The sequence below is a fragment of the Bombina bombina genome, chromosome 3 (genome assembly GCF_027579735.1).
Source record: "Bombina bombina isolate aBomBom1 chromosome 3, aBomBom1.pri, whole genome shotgun sequence".
Classification (NCBI taxonomy): domain Eukaryota; kingdom Metazoa; phylum Chordata; class Amphibia; order Anura; family Bombinatoridae; genus Bombina; species Bombina bombina.
In genome coordinates, this window is record NC_069501.1 from 250,978,901 (window position 1) to 251,001,420 (window position 22,520).

At 39.6% G+C, this 22,520-nt stretch overlaps 1 protein-coding gene across 4 annotated transcripts in view; it reads right to left on the reverse strand.

Annotated features, from left to right (window-relative positions):
• The window catches only part of CUX1 (cut like homeobox 1), a 657,906-nt gene that overhangs the window by 186,789 nt on the left and 448,597 nt on the right, over positions 1–22,520 (reverse strand). For 3 of the 4 annotated variants that reach the window (XM_053706258.1, XM_053706259.1, XM_053706260.1), the window contains one exon: positions 13,953–14,141. The exons of the other annotated variant lie outside the window; for it this stretch is intronic. In XM_053706258.1, coding sequence (XP_053562233.1) covers positions 13,953–14,141 — 189 coding nt within the window. The remainder of the gene's footprint in view (positions 1–13,952; positions 14,142–22,520) is intronic. 4 annotated transcript variants of the gene reach the window in all.

The following is a 22,520-nucleotide window of genomic DNA, read 5'->3' on the forward strand; positions in this document are numbered from 1 at the left end:
CTAAACCATCCTGAAGAAACTGTAATATTCTCGGTATTCTAAAAGAATGCCAAGAAAAATGATGAGAAAGACACCAAGAAATATAAGTCTTCCAGACTCTATAATATATCTCTCTAGATACAGATTTACGAGCCTGTAACATAGTATTAATCACAGAGTCAGAGAAACCTCTGTGACCAAGAATCAAGCGTTCAATCTCCATACCTTTAAATTTAAGGATTTCAGATCCTGATGGAAAAAAGGACCTTGAGACAGAAGGTCTGGTCTTAACGGAAGAGTCCACGGTTGGCAAGAGGCCATCCGGACAAGATCCGCATACCAAAACCTGTGAGACCATGCCGGAGCTACCAGCAGAACAAACGAGCATTCCTTCAGAATCTTGGAGATTACTCTTGGAAGAAGAACTAGAGGCGGAAAGATATAGGCAGGATGATACTTCCAAGGAAGTGATAATGCATCCACTGCCTCCGCCTGAGGATCCCGGGATCTGGACAGATACCTGGGAAGTTTCTTGTTTAGATGAGACGCCATCAGATCTATTTCTGGAAGTTCCCACATTTGAACAATCTGAAGAAATACCTCTGGGTGAAGAGACCATTCGCCCGGATGCAACGTTTGGCGACTGAGATAATCCGCTTCCCAATTGTCTATACCTGGGATATGAACCGCAGAGATTAGACAGGAGCTGGATTCCGCCCAAACCAAAATTCGAGATACTTCTTTCATAGCCAGAGGACTGTGAGTCCCTCCTTGATGATTGATGTATGCCACAGTTGTGACATTGTCTGTCTGAAAACAAATGAACGATTCTCTCTTCAGAAGAGGCCAAAACTGAAGAGCTCTGAAAATTGCACGGAGTTCTAAAATATTGATCGGTAATCTCACCTCCTGAGATTCACAAACTCCTTGTGCCGTCAGAGATCCCCACACAGCTCCCCAACCTGTGAGACTTGCATCTGTTGAAATTACAGTCCAGGTCGGAAGCACAAAAGAAGCCCCCTGAATTAAACAATGGTGATCTGTCCACCACGTTAGAGAGTGTCGAACAATCGGTTTTAAAGATATTAATTGAGATATCTTTGTGTAATCCTTGCACCATTGATTCAGCATACAGAGCTGAAGAGGTCGCATGTGAAAACGAGCAAAGGGGATCGCGTCCGATGCAGCAGTCATAAGACCTAGAATTTCCATGCATAAGGCTACCGAAGGGAATGATTGTGACTGAAGGTTTCGACAAGCTGTAATTAATTTTAGACGTCTCTTGTCTGTTAAAGACAGAGTCATGGACACTGAATCCATCTGGAAACCCAGAAAGGTTACCCTTGTCTGAGGAATCAATGAACTTTTTGGTAAATTGATCCTCCAACCATGATCTTGAAGAAACAACACAAGTCGATTCGTATGAGATTCTGCTAAATGTAAAGACTGAGCAAGTACCAAGATATCGTCCAAATAAGGAAATACCACAATACCCTGTTCTCTGATTACAGACAGAAGGGCACCGAGAACCTTTGTAAAAATTCTTGGAGCTGTAGCTAGGCCAAACGGCAGAGCCACAAACTGGTAATGCTTGTCCAGAAAAGAGAATCTCAGGAACTGATAATGATCTGGATGAATCGGAATATGCAGATATGCATCCTGTAAATCTATTGTGGACATATAATTCCCTTGCTGAACAAAAGGCAAGATAGTCCTTACAGTTACCATCTTGAACGTTGGTATCCTTACATAACGATTCAATATTTTTAGATCCAGAACTGGTCTGAAGGAATTCTCCTTCTTTGGTACAATGAAGAGATTTGAATAAAACCCCATCCCCTGTTCCGGAACTGGAACTGGCATAATTACTCCAGTCAATTCTAGATCTGAAACACAATTCAGAAATGCTTGAGCTTTTACTGGATTTACTGGGACACGGGAAAGAAAAAATCTCTTTGCAGGAGGTCTCATCTTGAAACCAATTCTGTACCCTTCTGAAACAATGTTCTGAATCCAAAGATTGTGAACAGAATTGATCCAAATTTCCTTGAAAAAACGTAACCTGCCCCCTACCAGCTGAGCTGGAATGAGGGCCGCACCTTCATGTGGACTTAGAAGCAGGCTTTGCCTTTCTAGCTGGCTTGGATTTATTCCAGACTGGAGATGGTTTCCAAACTGAAACTGCTCCTGAGGATGAAGGATCAGGCTTTTGTTCTTTGTTGAAACGAAAGGAACGAAAACGATTATTAGCCCTGTTTTTACCTTTAGATTTTTTATCCTGTGGTAAAAAAGTTCCTTTCCCACCAGTAACAGTTGAAATAATAGAATCCAACTGAGAACCAAATAATTTGTTACCCTGGAAAGAAATAGAAAGTAGAGTTGATTTAGAAGCCATATCAGCATTCCAAGTTTTAAGCCATAAAGCTCTTCTAGCTAAAATCGCTAGAGACATAAACCTGACATCAACTCTGATAATATCAAAAATGGCATCACAGATAAAATTATTAGCATGCTGAAGAAGAAGAATAATATCATGAGAATCATGATGTGTTACTTGTTGTGCTAAAGTTTCCAACCAAAAAGTTGAAGCTGCAGCAACATCAGCCAAAGATATAGCAGGTCTAAGAAGATTACCTGAACACAGATAAGCTTTTCTTAGAAAGGATTCAATTTTCCTATCTAAAGGATCCTTAAACGAAGTACCATCTGACGTAGGAATAGTAGTACGTTTAGCAAGGGTAGAAATAGCCCCATCAACCTTAGGGATTTTGTCCCAAAATTCTAATCTGTCAGACGGCACAGGATATAATTGCTTGAAACGTTTAGAAGGAGTAAATGAATTACCCAATTTATCCCATTCTCTGGAAATTACTGCAGAAATAGCATTAGGAACAGGAAAAACTTCTGGAATAACCACAGGAGCTTTAAATACCTTATCCAAACGTTTAGAATTAGTATCAAGAGGACCAGAATCCTCTATTTCTAAAGCAATTAGTACTTCTTTAAGTAAAGAACGAATAAATTCCATTTTAAATAAATATGAAGATTTATCAGCATCAACCTCTGAGACAGAATCCTCTGAACCAGAAGAGTCATCAGAATCAGAATGATGATGTTCATTTAAAAATTCATCTGTAGGGAGAGAAGTTTTAAAAGATTTTTTATGTTTACTAGAAGGAGAAATAACAGACATAGCCTTCTTTATGGAATCAGAAACAAAATCTCTTATGTTATCAGGAACATTCTGCACCTTAGATGTTGAGGGAACTGCAACAGGCAATGGTACATTACTAAAGGAAATATTATCTGCTTTAACAAGTTTGTCATGACAATCAATACAAACAACAGCCGGAGGAATAGCTACCAAAAGTTTACAGCAGATACACTTAGCTTTGGTAGATCCAGCACTAGACAGCGATTTTCCTGTAGTATCTTCTGACTCAGATGCAACGTGAGACATCTTGCAATATGTAAGAGAAAAAACAACATATAAAGCAAAATTTATCAAATTCCTTAAATGACAGTTTCAGGAATGGGAAAGAATGCCAAAGAACAAGCTTCTAGCAACCAGAAGCAATAAAAAATGAGACTTAAATAATGTGGAGATAAAAGCGACGCCCATATTTTTTAGCGCCAAATCAGACGCCCACATTATTTGGCGCCTAAATGCTTTTGGCGCCAAAATGACGCCACATCCGGAACGCCGACATTTTTGGCGCAAAATAACGTCAAAAAAATGATGCAACTTCCGGCGACACGTATGACGCCGGAAACGGAAAAGAATTTTTGCGCCAAAAAGTCCGCGCCAAGAATGACGCAATAAAATGAAGCATTTTCAGCCCCCGCGAGCCTAACAGCCCACAGGGAAAAAAGAGTCAAATTTTTTGAAGGTAAGAAAAAAATGATTAATTCAAATGCATTATCCCAAATATGAAACTGACTGTCTGAAAAATAAGGAAAGTTGAACATTCTGTGTCAAGGCAAATAAATGTTTGAATACATATATTTAGAACTTTATAAACAAAGTGCCCAACCATAGCTTAGAGTGTCACAGAAAATAAGATTTACTTACCCCAGGACACTCATCTACATGTTTGTAGAAAGCCAAACCAGTACTGAAACGAGAATCAGCAGAGGTAATGGTATATATAAGAGTATATCGTCGATCTGAAAAGGGAGGTAAGAGATGAATCTCTATGACCGATAACAGAGAACCTATGAAATAGACCCCGTAGAAGGAGATCACTGCATTCAAATAGGCAATACTCTCTTCACATCCCTCTGACATTCACTGCACGCTGAGAGGAAAACCGGGCTCCAACTTGCTGCGGAGCGCATATCAACGTAGAATCTAGCACAAACTTACTTCACCACCTCCATCGGAGGCAAAGTTTGTAAAAAACTGAATTGTGGGTGTGGTGAGGGGTGTATTTATAGGCATTTTGAGGTTTGGGAAACTTTGCCCCTCCTGGTAGGAATGTATATCCCATACGTCACTAGCTCATGGACTCTTGCTAATTACATGAAAGAAATATGTTATTAATACATTTCAAAACCGGTGCATTGTTCATTTTATCAATATAAGTGTTACTTATACTACAGTGCAATTAATTAGTTGCTATTTAAAAATAAAAAAATGTGTGTTGGACATATAAAAAAAGTATTCAAGTCTTAAATATTAAAATTTACCAAACTGGCACTGAAGATTTATAGTTTAGGATATAGTACAAGTGATATAGTTTGCATGATCAACATTTGCATAATTTTAATGGCATGTCACGTGGAATAAAATACAAAGATACATTCAGGGGTCGACAAATCTGTTTAAAATTTAAGAGCCAGACAGTGGTATTTCTATATAGATATATGGAGAATAACCCACAAAGTTAGGAGCCAGGGGTAACATTCTAGGAGGCAGTGGCTCCTGGTTTTGTTGAGCCCTGCTTTAGGGTACATCTAGTGCAGATTAGAATACATTCAGAATACCTCTTTTTGAGTAGAGACATTTGTTTTAGGAACAGAGGTAATGAGGAGATTAGCAAGAAGGTAAGTAAAGACAGTAAGGTTACTATATGAGAATAAGTAAATAGATTTCTCCAACATAGGTGTGTCCGGTCCACGGCGTCATCCTTACTTGTGGGGATATTCTCTTCCCCAACAGGAAATGGCAAAGAGCCCAGCAAAGCTGGTCACATGATCCCTCCTAGGCTCCGCCTACCCCAGTCATTCTCTTTGCCGTTGTACAGGCAACATCTCCACGGAGATGGCTTAGAGTTTTTTAGTGTTTAACTGTAGTTTTTATTATTCAATCAAGAGTTTGTTATTTTAAAATAGTGCTGGTATGTACTATTTACTCAGAAACAGAAAAGAGATGAAGATTTCTGTTTGTATGAGGAAAATGATTTTAGCAACCGTTACTAAAATCCATGGCTGTTCCACACAGGACTGTTGAGAGGAATTAACTTCAGTTGGGGGAACAGTGAGCAGTCTCTTGCTGCTTGAGGTATGACACATTCTAACAAGACGATGTAATGCTGGAAGCTGTCATTTTCCCTATGGGATCCGGTAAGCCATGTTTATTAAGATAGTAAATAAGGGCTTCACAAGGGCTTATTAAGACTGTAGACTTTTTCTGGGCTAAATCGATTCATTATTAACACATATTTAGCCTTGAGGAATCATTTAATCTGGGTATTTTGATAAGATTATATCGGCAGGCACTGTTTTAGACACCTTATTCTTAGGGGCTTTCCCAAATCATAGGCAGAGCCTCATTTTCGCGCCGGTGTTGCGCACTTGTTTTTGAGAGGCATGACATGCAGTCGCATGTGTGAGGAGCTCTGATACGTAGAAAAGACTTTCTGAAGGCGTCATTTGGTATCGTATTCCCCTTTGGGCTTGGTTGGGTCTCAGCAAAGCAGATACCAGGGACTGTAAAGGGGTTAAAGTTAAAAACGGCTCCGGTTCCGTTATTTTAAGGGTTAAAGCTTCCATATTTGGTGTGCAATACTTTTAAGGCTTTAAGACACTGTGGTGAAATTTTGGTGAATTTTGAACAATTCCTTCATATTTTTTCGCAATTGCAGTAATAAAGTGTGTTTAGTTTAAACTTTAAAGTGACAGTAACGGTTTTATTTTAAAACGTTTTTTGTACTTTGTTATCAAGTTTATGCCTGTTTAACATGTCTGAACTACCAGATAGACTGTGTTCTGAATGTGGGGAAGCCAGAGTTCCTTCTCATTTAAATAAATGTGATTTATGTGACAATGACAATGATGCCCAAGATGATTCCTCAAGTGAGGGGAGTAAGCATGGTACTGCATCATTCCCTCCTTCGTCTACACGAGTCTTGCCCACTCAGGAGGCCCCTAGTACATCTAGCGCGCCAATACTCCTTACTATGCAACAATTAACGGCTGTAATGGATAATTCTGTCAAAAACATTTTAGCCAAAATGCACACTTATCAGCGTAAGCGCGACTGCTCTGTTTTAGATACTGAAGAGCATGACGATGCTGATAATAATGGTTCTGAAGGGCCCCTAAACCAGTCTGATGGGGCCAGGGAGGTTTTGTCTGAGGGAGAAATTACTGATTCAGGGAACATTTCTCAACAAGCTGAACCTGATGTGATTACGTTTAAATTTAAGTTGGAACATCTCCGCATTCTGCTTAAGGAGGTATTATCCACTCTGGATGATTGTGACAAGTTGGTCATCCCAGAGAAACTATGTAAAATGGACAAGTTCCTAGAGGTCCCGGGGCTCCCAGAAGCTTTTCCTATACCCAAGCGGGTGGCGGACATTGTAAATAAAGAATGGGAAAGGCCCGGTATTCCTTTCGTCCCTCCCCCCATATTTAAAAAATTGTTTCCTATGGTCGACCCCAGAAAGGACTTATGGCAGACAGTCCCCAAGGTCGAGGGAGCGGTTTCCACTTTAAACAAACGCACCACTATACCCATAGAAGATAGTTGTGCTTTCAAAGATCCTATGGATAAAAAATTAGAAGGTTTACTTAAAAAGATGTTTGTTCAGCAGGGTTACCTTCTACAACCAATTTCATGCATTGTCCCTGTCGCTACAGCCGCGTGTTTCTGGTTCGATGAGCTGGTAAAGGCGGTCGATAGTGATTCTCCTCCTTATGAGGAGATTATGGACAGAATCAATGCTCTCAAATTGGCTAATTCTTTCACCCTAGACGCCACTTTGCAATTGGCTAGGTTAGCGGCTAAGAATTCTGGGTTTGCTATTGTGGCGCGCAGAGCGCTTTGGTTGAAATCTTGGTCAGCTGATGCGTCTTCCAAGAACAAGCTACTTAACATTCCTTTCAAGGGGAAAACGCTGTTTGGCCCTGACTTGAAAGAGATTATCTCTGATATCACTGGGGGTAAGGGCCACGCCCTTCCTCAGGATCGGCCTTTCAAGGCCAAAAATAAACCTAATTTTCGTCCCTTTCGTAGAAACGGACCAGCCCAAAGTGCTACGTCCTCTAAGCAAGAGGGTAATACTTCTCAAGCCAAGCCAGCTTGGAGACCAATGCAAGGCTGGAACAAGGGAAAGCAGGCCAAGAAACCTGCCACTGCTACCAAGACGGCATGAAATGTTGGCCCCCGATCCGGGACCGGATCTGGTGGGGGGCAGACTCTCTCTCTTCGCTCAGGCTTGGGCAAGAGATGTTCTGGATCCTTGGGCGCTAGAAATAGTCTCCCAAGGTTATCTTCTGGAATTCAAGGGGCTTCCCCCAAGGGGGAGGTTCCACAGGTCTCAGTTGTCTTCAGACCACATAAAAAGACAGGCATTCTTACGTTGTGTAGAAGACCTGTTAAAAATGGGAGTGATTCATCCTGTTCCATTAGGAGAACAAGGGATGGGGTTCTACTCCAATCTGTTCATAGTTCCCAAAAAAGAGGGAACGTTCAGACCAATCTTAGATCTCAAGATCTTAAACAAGTTTCTCAAGGTTCCATCGTTCAAAATGGAAACCATTCGAACAATTCTTCCTTCCATCCAGGAAGGTCAATTCATGACCACGGTGGATTTAAAGGATGCGTATCTACATATTCCTATCCACAAGGAACATCATCGGTTCCTAAGGTTCGCATTCCTGGACAAGCATTACCAGTTCGTGGCGCTTCCTTTCGGATTAGCCACTGCTCCAAGGATTTTCACAAAGGTACTAGGGTCCCTTCTAGCTGTGCTAAGACCAAGGGGCATTGCTGTAGTACCTTACTTGGACGACATTCTGATTCAAGCGTCGTCCCTTCCTCAAGCAAAGGCTCACACGGACATCGTCCTGGCCTTTCTCAGATCTCATGGATGGAAAGTGAACGTGGAAAAGAGTTCTCTATCTCCGTCAACAAGGGTTCCCTTCTTGGGAACAATAATAGACTCCTTAGAAATGAGGATTTTTCTGACAGAGGCCAGAAAAACAAAACTTCTAGACTCTTGTCGGATACTTCATTCCGTTCCTCTTCCTTCCATAGCGCAGTGCATGGAAGTGATAGGTTTGATGGTAGCGGCAATGGACATAGTTCCTTTTGCGCGCATTCATCTAAGACCATTACAACTGTGCATGCTCAGTCAGTGGAATGGGGACTATACAAACTTGTCTCCGAGGATACAAGTAAATCAGAGGACCAGAGACTCACTCCGTTGGTGGCTGTCCCTGGACAACCTGTCACAAGGGATGACCTTCCGCAGACCAGAGTGGGTCATTGTCACGACCGACGCCAGTCTGATGGGCTGGGGCGCAGTCTGGGGATCCCTGAAAGCTCAGGGTCTTTGGTCTCGGGAAGAATCTCTTCTACCGATAAATATTCTGGAACTGAGAGCGATATTCAATGCTCTCAAGGCTTGGCCTCAGCTAGCGAGGGCCAAGTTCATACGGTTTCAATCAGACAACATGACAACTGTTGCGTACATCAACCATCAGGGGGGAACAAGGAGTTCCCTGGCGATGGAAGAAGTGACCAAAATCATTCTATGGGCGGAGTCTCACTCCTGCCACCTGTCTGCTATCCACATCCCAGGAGTGGAAAATTGGGAAGCGGATTTTCTGAGTCGTCAGACATTGCATCCGGGGGAGTGGGAACTCCATCCGGAAATCTTTGCCCAAGTCACTCAACTGTGGGGCATTCCAGACATGGATCTGATGGCCTCTCGTCAGAACTTCAAAGTTCCTTGCTACGGGTCCAGATCCAGGGATCCCAAGGCGGCTCTAGTGGATGCACTAGTAGCACCTTGGACCTTCAAACTAGCTTATGTATTCCCGCCGTTTCCTCTCATCCCCAGGCTGGTAGCCAGGATCAATCAGGAAAGGGCGTCGGTGATCTTGATAGCTCCTGCGTGGCCACGCAGGACTTGGTATGCAGATCTGGTGAATATGTCATCGGCTCCACCATGGAAGCTACCTTTGAGACGAGACCTTCTTGTTCAAGGTCCGTTCGAACATCCGAATCTGGTCTCACTCCAGCTGACTGCTTGGAGATTGAACGCTTGATCTTATCGAAGCGAGGGTTCTCAGATTCTGTTATCGATACTCTTGTTCAGGCCAGAAAGCCTGTAACTAGAAAGATTTACCACAAAATTTGGAAAAAATATATCTGTTGGTGTGAATCTAAAGGATTCCCTTGGGACAAGGTTAAGATTCCTAAGATTCTATCCTTCCTTCAAGAAGGATTGGAAAAAGGATTATCTGCAAGTTCCCTGAAGGGACAGATTTCTGCCTTGTCTGTGTTACTTCACAAAAAGCTGGCAGCTGTGCCAGATGTTCAAGCCTTTGTTCAGGCTCTGGTTAGAATCAAGCCTGTTTACAAACCTTTGACTCCTCCTTGGAGTCTCAACTTAGTTCTTTCAGTTCTTCAGGGGGTTCCGTTTGAACCCTTACATTCCGTTGATATTAAGTTATTATCTTGGAAAGTTTTGTTTTTGGTTGCAATTTCTTCTGCTAGAAGAGTTTCAGAATTATCTGCTCTGCAGTGTTCTCCTCCTTATCTGGTGTTCCATGCAGATAAGGTGGTTTTACGTACTAAACCTGGTTTTCTTCCAAAAGTTGTTTCTAACAAAAACATTAACCAGGAGATTATCGTACCTTCTCTGTGTCCGAAACCAGTTTCGAAGAAGGAACGTTTGTTGCACAATTTGGATGTTGTTCGCGCTCTAAAATTCTATTTAGATGCTACAAAGGATTTTAGACAAACATCTTCCTTGTTTGTTGTTTATTCCGATAAAAGGAGAGGTCAAAAAGCAACTTCTACCTCTCTCTCTTTTTGGATTAAAAGCATCATCAGATTGGCTTACGAGACTGCCGGACGGCAGCCTCCCGAAAGAATCACAGCTCATTCCACTAGGGCTGTGGCTTCCACATGGGCCTTCAAGAACGAGGCTTCTGTTGATCAGATATGTAGGGCAGCGACTTGGTCTTCACTGCACACTTTTACCAAATTTTACAAGTTTGATACTTTTGCTTCTTCTGAGGCTATTTTTGGGAGAAAGGTTTTGCAAGCCGTGGTGCCTTCCATCTAGGTGACCTGATTTGCTCCCTCCCATCATCCGTGTCCTAAAGCTTTGGTATTGGTTCCCACAAGTAAGGATGACGCCGTGGACCGGACACACCTATGTTGGAGAAAACAGAATTTATGTTTACCTGATAAATTACTTTCTCCAACGGTGTGTCCGGTCCACGGCCCGCCCTGGTTTTTTAATCAGGTCTGATAATTTATTTTCTTTAACTACAGTCACCACGGTATCATATGGTTTCTCCTATGCAAATATTCCTCCTTAACGTCGGTCGAATGACTGGGGTAGGCGGAGCCTAGGAGGGATCATGTGACCAGCTTTGCTGGGCTCTTTGCCATTTCCTGTTGGAGAAGAGAATATCCCCACAAGTAAGGATGACGCCGTGGACCGGACACACCGTTGGAGAAAGTAATTTATCAGGTAAACATAAATTCTGTTTTTTCAAGATAGGTAGTTAAATGATATCATAGGGTCAACAGAAAGGAGGCATACTTCTAAACAACAGGGGAGTTGTAAGAGAAGTTCTAGGAATAGGAGTGATAAAAATATTAAAAGGACAGTCAAAGGTTGTAAGCAATTTTGCAAATGACTTCTATTATATAGTTTGCTTTATTCTCTTGGCATCTTTTTTTGAAAAGCTGTCTGCTGATTGGTGGATGCACATATATGCCTCGTCATTGGCTCATTCGATGTGTTTAGCTAGCTCCAAGTTGTGCATTGCTGCTCCTTCAACAAAGGATACCAATAAAATGAAGTAAATTTGATAGATGTAAATTGGAAAGTTGTTTAGATTGGTATACTCTATTTGAATCATCATAGAAAAAAATTGGATTCCATGTCCATTTAAAATTGAATTTGACATTTTATTGTTACCACTGGTTTTTGGAAAACTTGCATTTTATAAGCCAGCATAAAGAGTTGTACAGGCTCCATTTGCTATTTTGGGTATAGGTGAATTAGATGGTGGTATATGAGGAATCAGTTATAAATTCATCACTATAAATGATGTAGTTCAAGAAAAGTAGAAATAACGTTTATTTTTTACCTTAGATATCAAATATCTATACTAGTCTTAGAATTTTGATTTGCCCAAAAAGTTGAATTAAGTTCCGCTTTAAATATTCATAAATACATTTTCAGTTGCATATTTTATACTTTATTTTTTATATTAGGACTTATGTTTTGCAAACACTTAGCTTTAGCAATTAGTTATAGATGTTACTTAATCTACCCAAAACACAAATTAATTGCACAAGTTATCATCAATTAATTTAATGATCATTTTTGCAACAAACATTGAACACATATAAACATGTATTTTTTTATATCAATTTCCTATTTTGAGTTGTAATGTTGGTTCTTGAGCACTAGATGGTGCTCTAATGCTGATAATTCACTAAATATACAACACATTGGATTCATTTCACTAACTAAAATATGTGTAATTTATTTCTCTGCAGGAACCTATTGTCACCCAGTTCAATCCATCACAAGAATACTGTATACAGTCAATAGCAACATTTAAAGCATTTAAGTGAGTCAATTTGTGAGTCCGAAAAAGGGTGCATCACAGTTGTGAAGCAGGGAGGAAATAAAAAGTAAATTGTGACAGTGATAGTCCAATTCAGAGCTCACACACTACAAAATGCTTAAAGGGACAGTCAAGTAAAAAAAATAATAAAAAAAAAATCATGATTTAAATAGGGCATGTAATTTTAAACAACTTTCCAATTTACTTGTATTACCAATTTTGCTTTGTTCTCTTGATATCCTTGGTTGAAATCTAAATCTAGGAGGTTCATAAGCTAATTTCTTAGACCTTGAAGGCCACCTCTAATCTGAAAGCATTTTGACAGTTTTTCACCACTAGAGGGCGTTAGTTCATGTGTTTCATATAGATAACATTGAGCTCAGGCATGTGAAGCTCCTAGGAGCAAGCAATGATTGGCTACAAATGCAAGTCTGTCAAAAGAACTGAAATAAGGGGGCAGTTTGCAGAGGCTTAGATACAAGGTAATCACAGAGGTAAAAAGTATATTATTATAACTGTGTTGGTTGTGCAAAATTGGAGAATGGGTAATAAAAGAATTATCTACCTTTTTAAATAACAAAAATTCTGGTGTTTACTGTCCCTTTAAAGGGACAGTCTAGTCAAAATGAAACTTTCATGATTCAGATAGGGCATGCAATTTTAAACAACTTTCCATTTACTTTTATCATCTAATTTGCTTTGTACTCTTGGTATTCTTTGGTAAAAGCTAAACATAGGTAGGCTCATAGGCTGATTTCTAAGCCGTTGAAGGCCGCCTCTTATCTCAAAGCATTTTGAAAGTTTTTCACAGTTAGACAGTGCTAGTTCATGTATGCAATATAGATAACATTGTGCTCACTACAGTGGAGTCAGCACTGATTGGCTAAAATGCAAATCTGTAAAAAGAACAGAAATAAGGAGGCAGTCTGCAGAGGCTTAGATACAAGGTAATCACAGAGGTAAAAAGTGTATTAATATAACTGTGTTAGTTATGTAAAACTGGGGAATGGGTAACAAAGGGGTTATCTAACTTTCTAAACAATAAACATGTTCAACTAGACTGTCCCTTTACATACTGAATTGTGACTACTCTGGGGCAGAGTTTCCCTGAATATTGCCGCCACTTTGATCCACAAAGGGGTTAAACACAAGTACTGCTTGGGAGCCCCAGAGAACTGCTGTTCCAGAATGCCAATCAGCAGTGGCTGTCAGACAAGCAGCTATGCAACAGTCACTGTTGATTGGCTCACCTGTTGTATCCACTTGGGACCAACAGATCTCTGCAGTTTCTAGATAGTTGGAAAGTTGTCACTAATTAGATCATGTAATTTGCCATTCTGATGGCCATATTGAATTTGAGTACAAGTTTTATTATTAAAAAGCTCTATTGTGCAGTTTTTAATAAACTAAAATAATATTATGGCTGAGCATCATGGGAAATGTAGTTTCAAAACCTCTGGAGGGCCAAGTTTGAGGATGTCTGGTTTAAAGTAAATCTTGGTAAACTGATAGGAGCTTAAGAGTGTGTATGTTCCAATAGCAGTGTATGGCAACAGTGTTTGCACCTTTGTATAACATTGCCATAAACATTGTTACAAACACTGTTGCCAGATGGCTAAAGACACATGCACGCTCCTGAACTAACCTTGGATTAAGCAAGATTGATAATTTAAAGGGACATTATACACTCATTTTTTCTTTGAATAAATGTTTTCAAAAAGAACAACACTAGAACAAGGGATCATGATCTCAGTTTGTAATTTATGGAAGCAATTCTTCACAGAAAGGGTAATTTATAGTAGTTTTCTAGTGGGTTAGAGTAAATGTAATGAATTTAACAAAGGAATTGTGGTGGACTGGCATGGGGCATACGTTGTATTATTTGTTGCACAAGTGTAAATAGAAACCATTAGTGAATATACCTTTCTTTTCCATTCGTTTCATATCCATAAGCTTATCTACGTTATTTGGATCATTTAGCCAGAGCTGCATGCGCACAAATGGCTCTCTTCCTTTTAAACTCAGTTTGTGCCAGGGCTTTGGTCGAGCCAGTAAGTCTGACACTGAGCCTTGAGTTAGTCCCAAGATAGTTTCACCAAAGAGACGCTGACCTAAAGTGAAAAAACAAATATAAATATAAATATAATCACAGGAAACGGACTAGTAACATTGGTAACAGTCAACTGAATCAGAGATTGCTTATTAGGGAGAGCAATATTGTTAAGTGGCATTATATTGCTGTATAATAAAAAAAACATCACATTTGCAGAAATAATAATTATTATTATTGTTGTTATTTCATTTACTTTTGTACCACAATTAAAAAAAAAATATTAAGAAGGCTAATATCTATTTTATTATGTGGAAGTATTTATTAAAGGGACATTCCAGCCAAAATTGAAATCTACATAGATGCATTTCAGTTTTTAATAAAAGCATTTTTGTAATATACATGTATAAGGAAATATGCTTCTTCTAAAAGCTATAACTGTTTCAAAAGTGTATTTAAATATGTGCCGTGCACCAGCATTTTAAACACAGCACTTGCTCAGACAGCTTAAATTGCTTGTACCATCTGGTAATGACTCAATTTGTTAATTGCCGACATAATACAGGCCCCACTGGCGCTCTGAATAGCTGCATTATTAAAAATGCTACTTCACAAGCACATGCAGAGAAAAATGTTAACACTAAAACAGTGATAACTTTTACTTGAAGCATTTTTGCCATTACATGTATATTATAAATATGTTTCTATTCAAATATGCAATTCATCTATGTGCATTCACATTTTGACTGGAATGTCCCTTTAACTCCTTGGATGCTAGACAGCGCAGCAGTAGCGGTTCTATGAACTGGTGTCAGATGCTGCCCATTACTGGGTATCAGATGCTGCATAAACAACCTTTGACTCCTGCCTATAAATCTAAAGTTGGAGCGGATAGATTTGTCCATGACGGGCAGAATAACACTGTAAACAGACTTTACATCACATTTTGGTTGTGAGATTGAGCCGACAATATAAAGGATATAAAATGTCTTAACAAAACGAAAATAGATTCTTATTCCAGTTAGCAACTCTAGGTCTGATCCAAAAACTATCACGTTGCCAAAAAGAGTAGAAAATGTAATACTTATACTTGCAAAAGCACTACTATTCTAACTAAAGACATTTGTAAGAGTTTTTTTAGGTTTTTATTTTTTTCCAAACTATGGTTTCAAAGAAAAGGAATAAAAGAATAAAAGCTTAACATTTAATTAAGGATAAAAACAATATTGCAACACAATATCAGTATTTATTTTTCCTGCTTTTGCTATAAAATACTTCCAAAATGATGCTTGTGCCAGTTCCTCTCAGAGACCAACTGTGTCTATCAAACTTAAAATATAGGGAAGTGTACCAAAAGCTGCCACATTCCACACAGTGATTGGTTAGCTCAGATTACCAGCTTATTTGCATAACTAACTAACCAAGGCAAAAAGAGACAAAGGATATGGCTTCCACCAAGCTGTTTAAGAGTAAACCTGACTTGTGAAACCTTGTAAATTGTGCAAGCAATGATGTTACATGATTTAACAACATGAATCTTGCCATGCAGTGCTTAATTGCTAATATAGGTTATGATTTCAATGTCCTTTTAGGTGAACGTTTCATATATTGCCTATAAAGAAGTCCCATGAATGAGGAATTTCTGGATTGCAGATTAACACTCACCACAGTTTTGAATGTTCTAGGGCTTATTTGCTATCACAGCTATTGCCACAAATGCTGATAATTGCAACTAAAACTACTAAGATTTGTTTGTTTTTTATATACTAGATTTTGAAGATTTCTAAGAAATCCATGAAGGCGAAGGAAACACATAGCTGTGCTCCAAGATTTCCCTGGAACAAATGAATGAATGAAGCCTAGGATCCATGCCATAATCAAGCTGTTACTCAGTGGTTTAGAAAAAAAAAGTAATTGTAAACACTCACATAATGATACAACTGCTTTTTGCTTCTATTATTTCCCACGTCACACAACATTTATGTTACCGAGATAACACAACGTAAACAGTTCCGCTTGAGCACAAACAAAAACTACGTTCAAAGTATCAGGGCATCTTTAGACCTAGGGTTCTATTTATGAAGCAGCAGATGCTTCTTTCGACCCTCTCCGCTTCAGTTCCGACTGAAGCGGAAAGTTAAGAAGCAGCGGTCCTAAGATCGCTGCTCTTTAACTTGTCCGCCACCTCTGAGGTGGCAGACAGCAATCAGCTCGATCGAATATGATTGGGTTGATTGACACCCCCTGCTAGCGGCCAATTGGCCGCGAATCTGCAGGGGGCGGTATTGCACAAGCAGTTTACCAGAACTGCTGGTGCAATGATAAATGCCGACAGCGTATGCTGTCTGCATTTATCGATGTGCGGTGGACATGAATCGCTATAGCAGATCATGTCTGTCCGCACCTACATAAATAGGCCCCCTAGAGTAAAGTGTTAGGGTTAGAAATCAAAATGTTCACAAAACACATTAAAATAAACTGTTACACGCATATATACACTTTTTGATAAATAAAATATATATATGAATATTAATAAAAATGTTTTATAAGGGTTAAAAGGTAGATTGTATATGACAAGGTGTTTGACTGGGAAGGGCTCCAACATATACATACACACACATTTTGGGTCCTTTCCTATCAAATACCTTTAAACATGAAATATTATTTTTAATATGTTATAATAGAATAGTTCTTTACTTATAAGAAAATGTTCTATTATTATTCTTTATTTATAAAGTGCCAACAGATTCCGCAGCGCTGTCCATGGGTAACAAAGATAAAAGGACAGTATAATATGAGACACCAGATAAAATTTAACAAATAGATACAGGGGGAATTGGGAGCCCTGTTCCCGTGGGAACTTACAATCTAAATGGGCAGGAGGGTGAGAAACAGGAGGTGAGGACTGCAAAGGTGTGAATGATGTTAGTGTGGAGTTAGATGAGGGCAACTATTAGGCAAGTGGAATTCATTAGTTACTGATGTGATGATAGGCTTCCTTGAACAAGAAGGTCTTTAGGGAGTGTTTAAAGGGGGAGAGGTTGGGGAAAGTCTTACAGCTCAAGGAAGTGCGTTCCAGAGGGTTGGTGCTACACGAGAGAAGTCCTGTAGTCTAACTGTTCTATGTATTTTCAAATAAATAAATAAATATATATATATATATATATATACCTATGGATATTCCTATATATATCTATTTATTTTTTTGAAATAATGAAATATATATCTATACTATAATCGCGTTTGTAACGCGTCCATCACCGTCGCAAGTTGCGCATGCATCCTCAAAAGCGCGAGGCAGCCAAAAGAATGTTGGCTGCGCACGCCGCCAAAAGAATTCACCTGGATGCAGCGAAGGCAAACGGAGCATTACAAAAAAAAACCACCCACAATAAGTGTAAAAAAACCCCAAAAAAACAACTATCCTCCCGCAATAAGTATTAAAAAAAACCGCCCGCAATAAGTATTAAAAAAACACCTAACCGCCCGCAATAAAATTATTAACCCCTAAATACACCAACCCCAACATCCTATACTACCTAATACATCTATTAACCCCTAAACCGCCATTAACCCACATCGCTAATTAACCTAATAAATCTGTTAACCCCTAAACCGCCATTAATCCACATCACAATTAACATAATAAATCTATTATCATAATAAATAACCTAACATAACTTTAAAAATAAAGAAAACTAAGTTTAAACTAATCTAAAATTACAGAAAATAAAAAAGTCTAACATTACACAAAATAATAAACCACATTATCCAAAATAAAAAAATTAAACCTAATCCCTATGAAAAAAGCCCCCCCCAAAATGAAAACACCCCCGAATCTAAGAATAAACTACCAATAGCCCTTAAAAGGGCTTTTTGTAGGGCATTTCCCGAAAGAAACCAGCTCTTTTACATTAAAAATAAAAAACCTCACCCACCAAACCCCCCAAAATAAAAAAAACCTAACACTAAAAAAACTAAACTACCCATTGCCCATAAAGGCAATTTAGCTTTTTTACTGCCCTTAAAAGGGAATTCAGCTCTTTTTCAATTGCCCAAATCCCTAATCTTTAAAAATAAATAACTCCCAAAAAATAAAAATAAACCCTAAATAGGTACTCACGGTTCCTGAAGTCCGGTGGAGGTCTTCTTCCAGATGGGTCCATCATCTTCTATCTTCATCCACAGCGAAGGCGGTACGGAGCGGAGGTATGGAGTGGTCTTACCAGATGTGGCGATCCTCGGCGGCATGGAGGCTCCTTTTCATGCGATCGTCCACCGCACACTGAAGATTGAATGCAAGGTACCCGATATTTATTGGGGTATCTTTCATTCCTATTGGCTGATAATTTTAAAAGCAGCCAATTGGATGAGACCTAATGAAATCTTATTGGCTGATTTGAACAGCCAATAGGATTTCAGTAGCTCTAATCCTATTGGCTGATTTAAAAAATTCAGCCAATAGGAATGCAAGGTATCCCAAATTGATTGCGGTACTTTGCATTCAATTTTCAGTCTACAGACATCGGATGAAGTCGAGCCTCCATGCCGCTGAGGAACGCCTCCGCCGATGACTGCCGCCGAGGATTGCTGCCATTGAGGACCGCCGCTGAGGATCCAGGCATCGGGAACACAGCTCCGCACCGCATTCCGGATGAAGCTAGAAGATGATGGATCCATCTGGAAGAAGACCTTCTCTGCTGGACTTCAGGAACAGTGAGTACTTTGGGGCTTAGGTTTAGGCTTTTTTATTTTAATTTTTGGGGTAGATTTTTTTTAGATTAGGGTTTTGTTGAGCTTGAAAAAGAGCCAATTGCCCTTTTAAGGGCAGTAATACAGCTGAATGCCCTTTTAAGGGCAATGCCCATACAAATGCCCCTTCAGGGGCAATGGGTAGTTTAGTTTTTTTTAGTGTTAGTTTTTTTTTTATAGGGGTATTAGTTTATGTTTACATTTTTTATTTTGCATACCTTTGTGGCACATTAGGTAGCTCATAGACCTAACAAGAGTTGTGTAAACTAGCGGAGGAAATTTGACATGTGAAGTGGTCACTTTTGGACCATGTTAGCAACTGATAATACACTTAAGTGTTAAAAAGAGTGAAATTAGGTTAGGCGACTAATACTGTTATGGGCATGGGCAAAATCTATATTTAGATGTAGCAAGGTCACTCCTAAACCACCATTTTAAGCATAACCATAGTGTCCAAGTAGCACAAAGGCATAGAAAAGATGAGAATGGTATGTGAGCTATAGAGGGCCAGAGTTAGTTGATGTGGGAATATATACTGTGTCTACCTATATATTGTAGAGTCATCAAGCTGAAATAAATTAATACAGTAGTACAGGGACACCTTCTTGATAAACATTAACAGACTGTAGCTGTTGGGTATCATAAGTACATTAGGTGATGAAAGCATACTTGAGGCAACAAAACAGTTGACTTTAAGGTGAGATATATAAAAGCAAAACCTAGCAGGGTAGGAGCAACAGGGCCTTGGGCTGCTCATGCATGTATGATACTCTAAGCATAATATACACAAATAAAGACACAGGCAATCTCCTATAGTAAAATATACAAAGACAAGACCTAGCAGGGTAGAAGTAACAGAACTCTGGGCTGCTCATGCAGATATGGTACCGTAAGCATACTATATATAAATATACAAATGATCTCTTATAGTAGACTATATAAAAGCAAGACCTAGCACAGCTGGAAGTTCTAAAAGATCGTTAAACACATATACTTACAATTTAGCAACCATTTGAACAAACATGTAAATAATCAAACCCATATAACAAGAGATTGAGTATAAATTTTCCCCAAACATCAGGTGAAAGTGCCATCATTAGTGTAGAGTAAATCTCTGAAGCCAGAGAATTACACTCAAGGGGTAATGTTACATGAAGCCGAAGAGAAATATATCTCAATGTGGTTTCAGATAATGTTCACTTATAGAGTCACAGTAAGGACTAGTACCTGCCCTGCAACCATCTGAGTAATATAAGTATAACCTCATCTCGACTTTTATCTGGTCTTCCACGGAATGAACAGCCTACCCAATACCTTGCTGCCAGTCTCTTAGGGCCCGCGTGGCAATTATATATCGGTTAGTTACATGTCCCTTCTTTATGGTCGGCAGACAGTGGTTTCCTTGATGTCTTGGAGCAGAAAAAGGAAGTCTCTCCAATTGAGGTTCAGTATTGCTTTTTCTGGTCAGTATTTTAGATAGGCCCTTCACTGTTCCTGTAGCCATGCTGGGCCGGATTGCTTAACGAGCCTTCTTACACCATTTACCGGTATACTTGCGGATAATTGGCTCGTCACATCCAACAGAACAACCAACTTCACCAAAACAGGTCGTCTCATCAAGGGCCGACAAAGCAATCTGTTTATTCCAGTGCTGCAACTGTCTACTTAGTCTCCCGTGGGCTCTCAGGTGCTGTATATGCTTCAGTAGTCAGAGCCTTTACCAGTTCGTTCCTTGCAGTACTATCTACAGCATTCAAAATTACCACTCCGCTGTCAGTGAAAGCTGTGTCTGACACCTGGTATGCAGAAGTGTTGTTCCAGGCTTCATTAATACTCTTAGAAAGGCTCAAAAAATAATTGTGTAGGATACGTTGCATATCCTGCGCAGTAATGGCATTTCTAGACGCCCTCATATTAACGGGTAATTGTATTAATGATTTGCAGTAGTAGTAAATAGTACTACTCGTAACCCCAGTCTCCTGGGGGGGGGGGGGGGGGGGGGATATGCGATAGCTCCGGCTCCACAAACTGCCAGACACTATATGGATGTGACAGCTGCATGGCCTAACTGCAGAACACAGGCAAAGAGGTTAATCCAGAGAGTTTCCCCAGGATTATCAATTTCTTGAATCTTGTAGTAGTCTGCTGGCCTCTGAATGATAAATAATGTTTTGAAGGAAAACAAAATATCACATAAATCTCCTAGTAGAACCAGGAGCTCCCCAAGACACGTCCTGCCGCTACAGTTGTAGGCTCCTCCCTGCGAAAGCTCTAGTGCTAACTTTTTACTAATACGTGCGCTAACTCAACCAAATTAGTGCATGAGTAAAAATATTTAGCACCACTTATAATCTGGCCCTTAAAGTACAGATCATGAAACTGAATCCATATAGACCAATTTTATCATTGTTTCTTTGCTGTTGTGTTTTCAACATCATAACAGATCCCATAGCTTTAAGGGACAGTAGAGTCACTATTAAACTTTCATCATGGAGAAAAAACTTTAGAATTTAATTCTATTATCTAATTTGTTCACTCGGTATCCTTTGTTAAAGAGTAAACCTAAGTAAGCCGATAGGAGATTAGGAGCGTGCACGTGTCTTTAACATTCTATGACAGCAGTATTTCCAACTATGCATAACATTGATGTAAACAATTCTGAAAACACTGCAGCCAGATGGCTAAATAAATGTGCATGCTCCCTGAGCTCACCTAGCTTTACTTTTTTAACAAAGGATACCAAGAGAACTAAGAAAATTTGATTCTTGAAGTAAATTGGAAAACTGTTCAAAATTTCAAGATCTAGCCAATCAATTTAAGTTAATTTTTGGCTTTACTGTCCCTTTAAACATAAAGGAGTAGTAGAATGTTTTTGTCTTTGGTAGTGTGAATGGCAATGCATCAATAGGTCTGACTTCCTCTGCTAGATCTAAATGCCGTTCTGGTTCAGGATAAGATCATACTAAGCCCGCAATATAATGTGAAGTATCTAAGTGGTTCCCCCATAAACCATAGCAGAAAATAGCCATGGCCAATCTAAATCCACTGCCAGTAATCCTGCCTTGTTTTACTTCATCCTCCTCACAAACATGTAAATCACAAGGAACAGAAGCAAAATGACTAAAGCTAATACTATCAGTACAGTCGCTTCCTAATGGTTACTTGGAAAGAAACAATTAAGTTTTGAACTTTAGTTTAGTTTGTGCCCACCAGAGCCCTGACGACTTTTAAAGAGACTGAAGTGTCAAATCTTTTCTCCCCTCAAAGTAAAGTTCCTTGTAAGATTTGTTCTTGGCTGTCAACAAATCAATGCTCAATAAACATTTGTCTGGATCATTTGGTTGGGATTATAAAACTTTCCTGTTTGAAGACTATCAACAAGACTGTAAAGTCTGTGCAACTCCACTATATGCAAGGATTTCCTCTCTATGATGGCACCCTATGTCCCAGCACTGACCCCTGTCTGTGAAGACTGTTCTGTACTTTGTGCTTAATTTATCAAACTCTTCTCCTACCTTTGACTGCAGGTTCTCACAAGAGAACCTGCAGTCAGGATTTATCAAGTAGCAGTCATCAGACCGCTGCTTCCCTACCCTCTTCTCCACCTCTTAAGTGGAGAATTTCAATGTCCCCGGTCTCCTCCGACCGGGGAGATTGACAGCTCCTGGCCGCACATTATTGGCAGGGG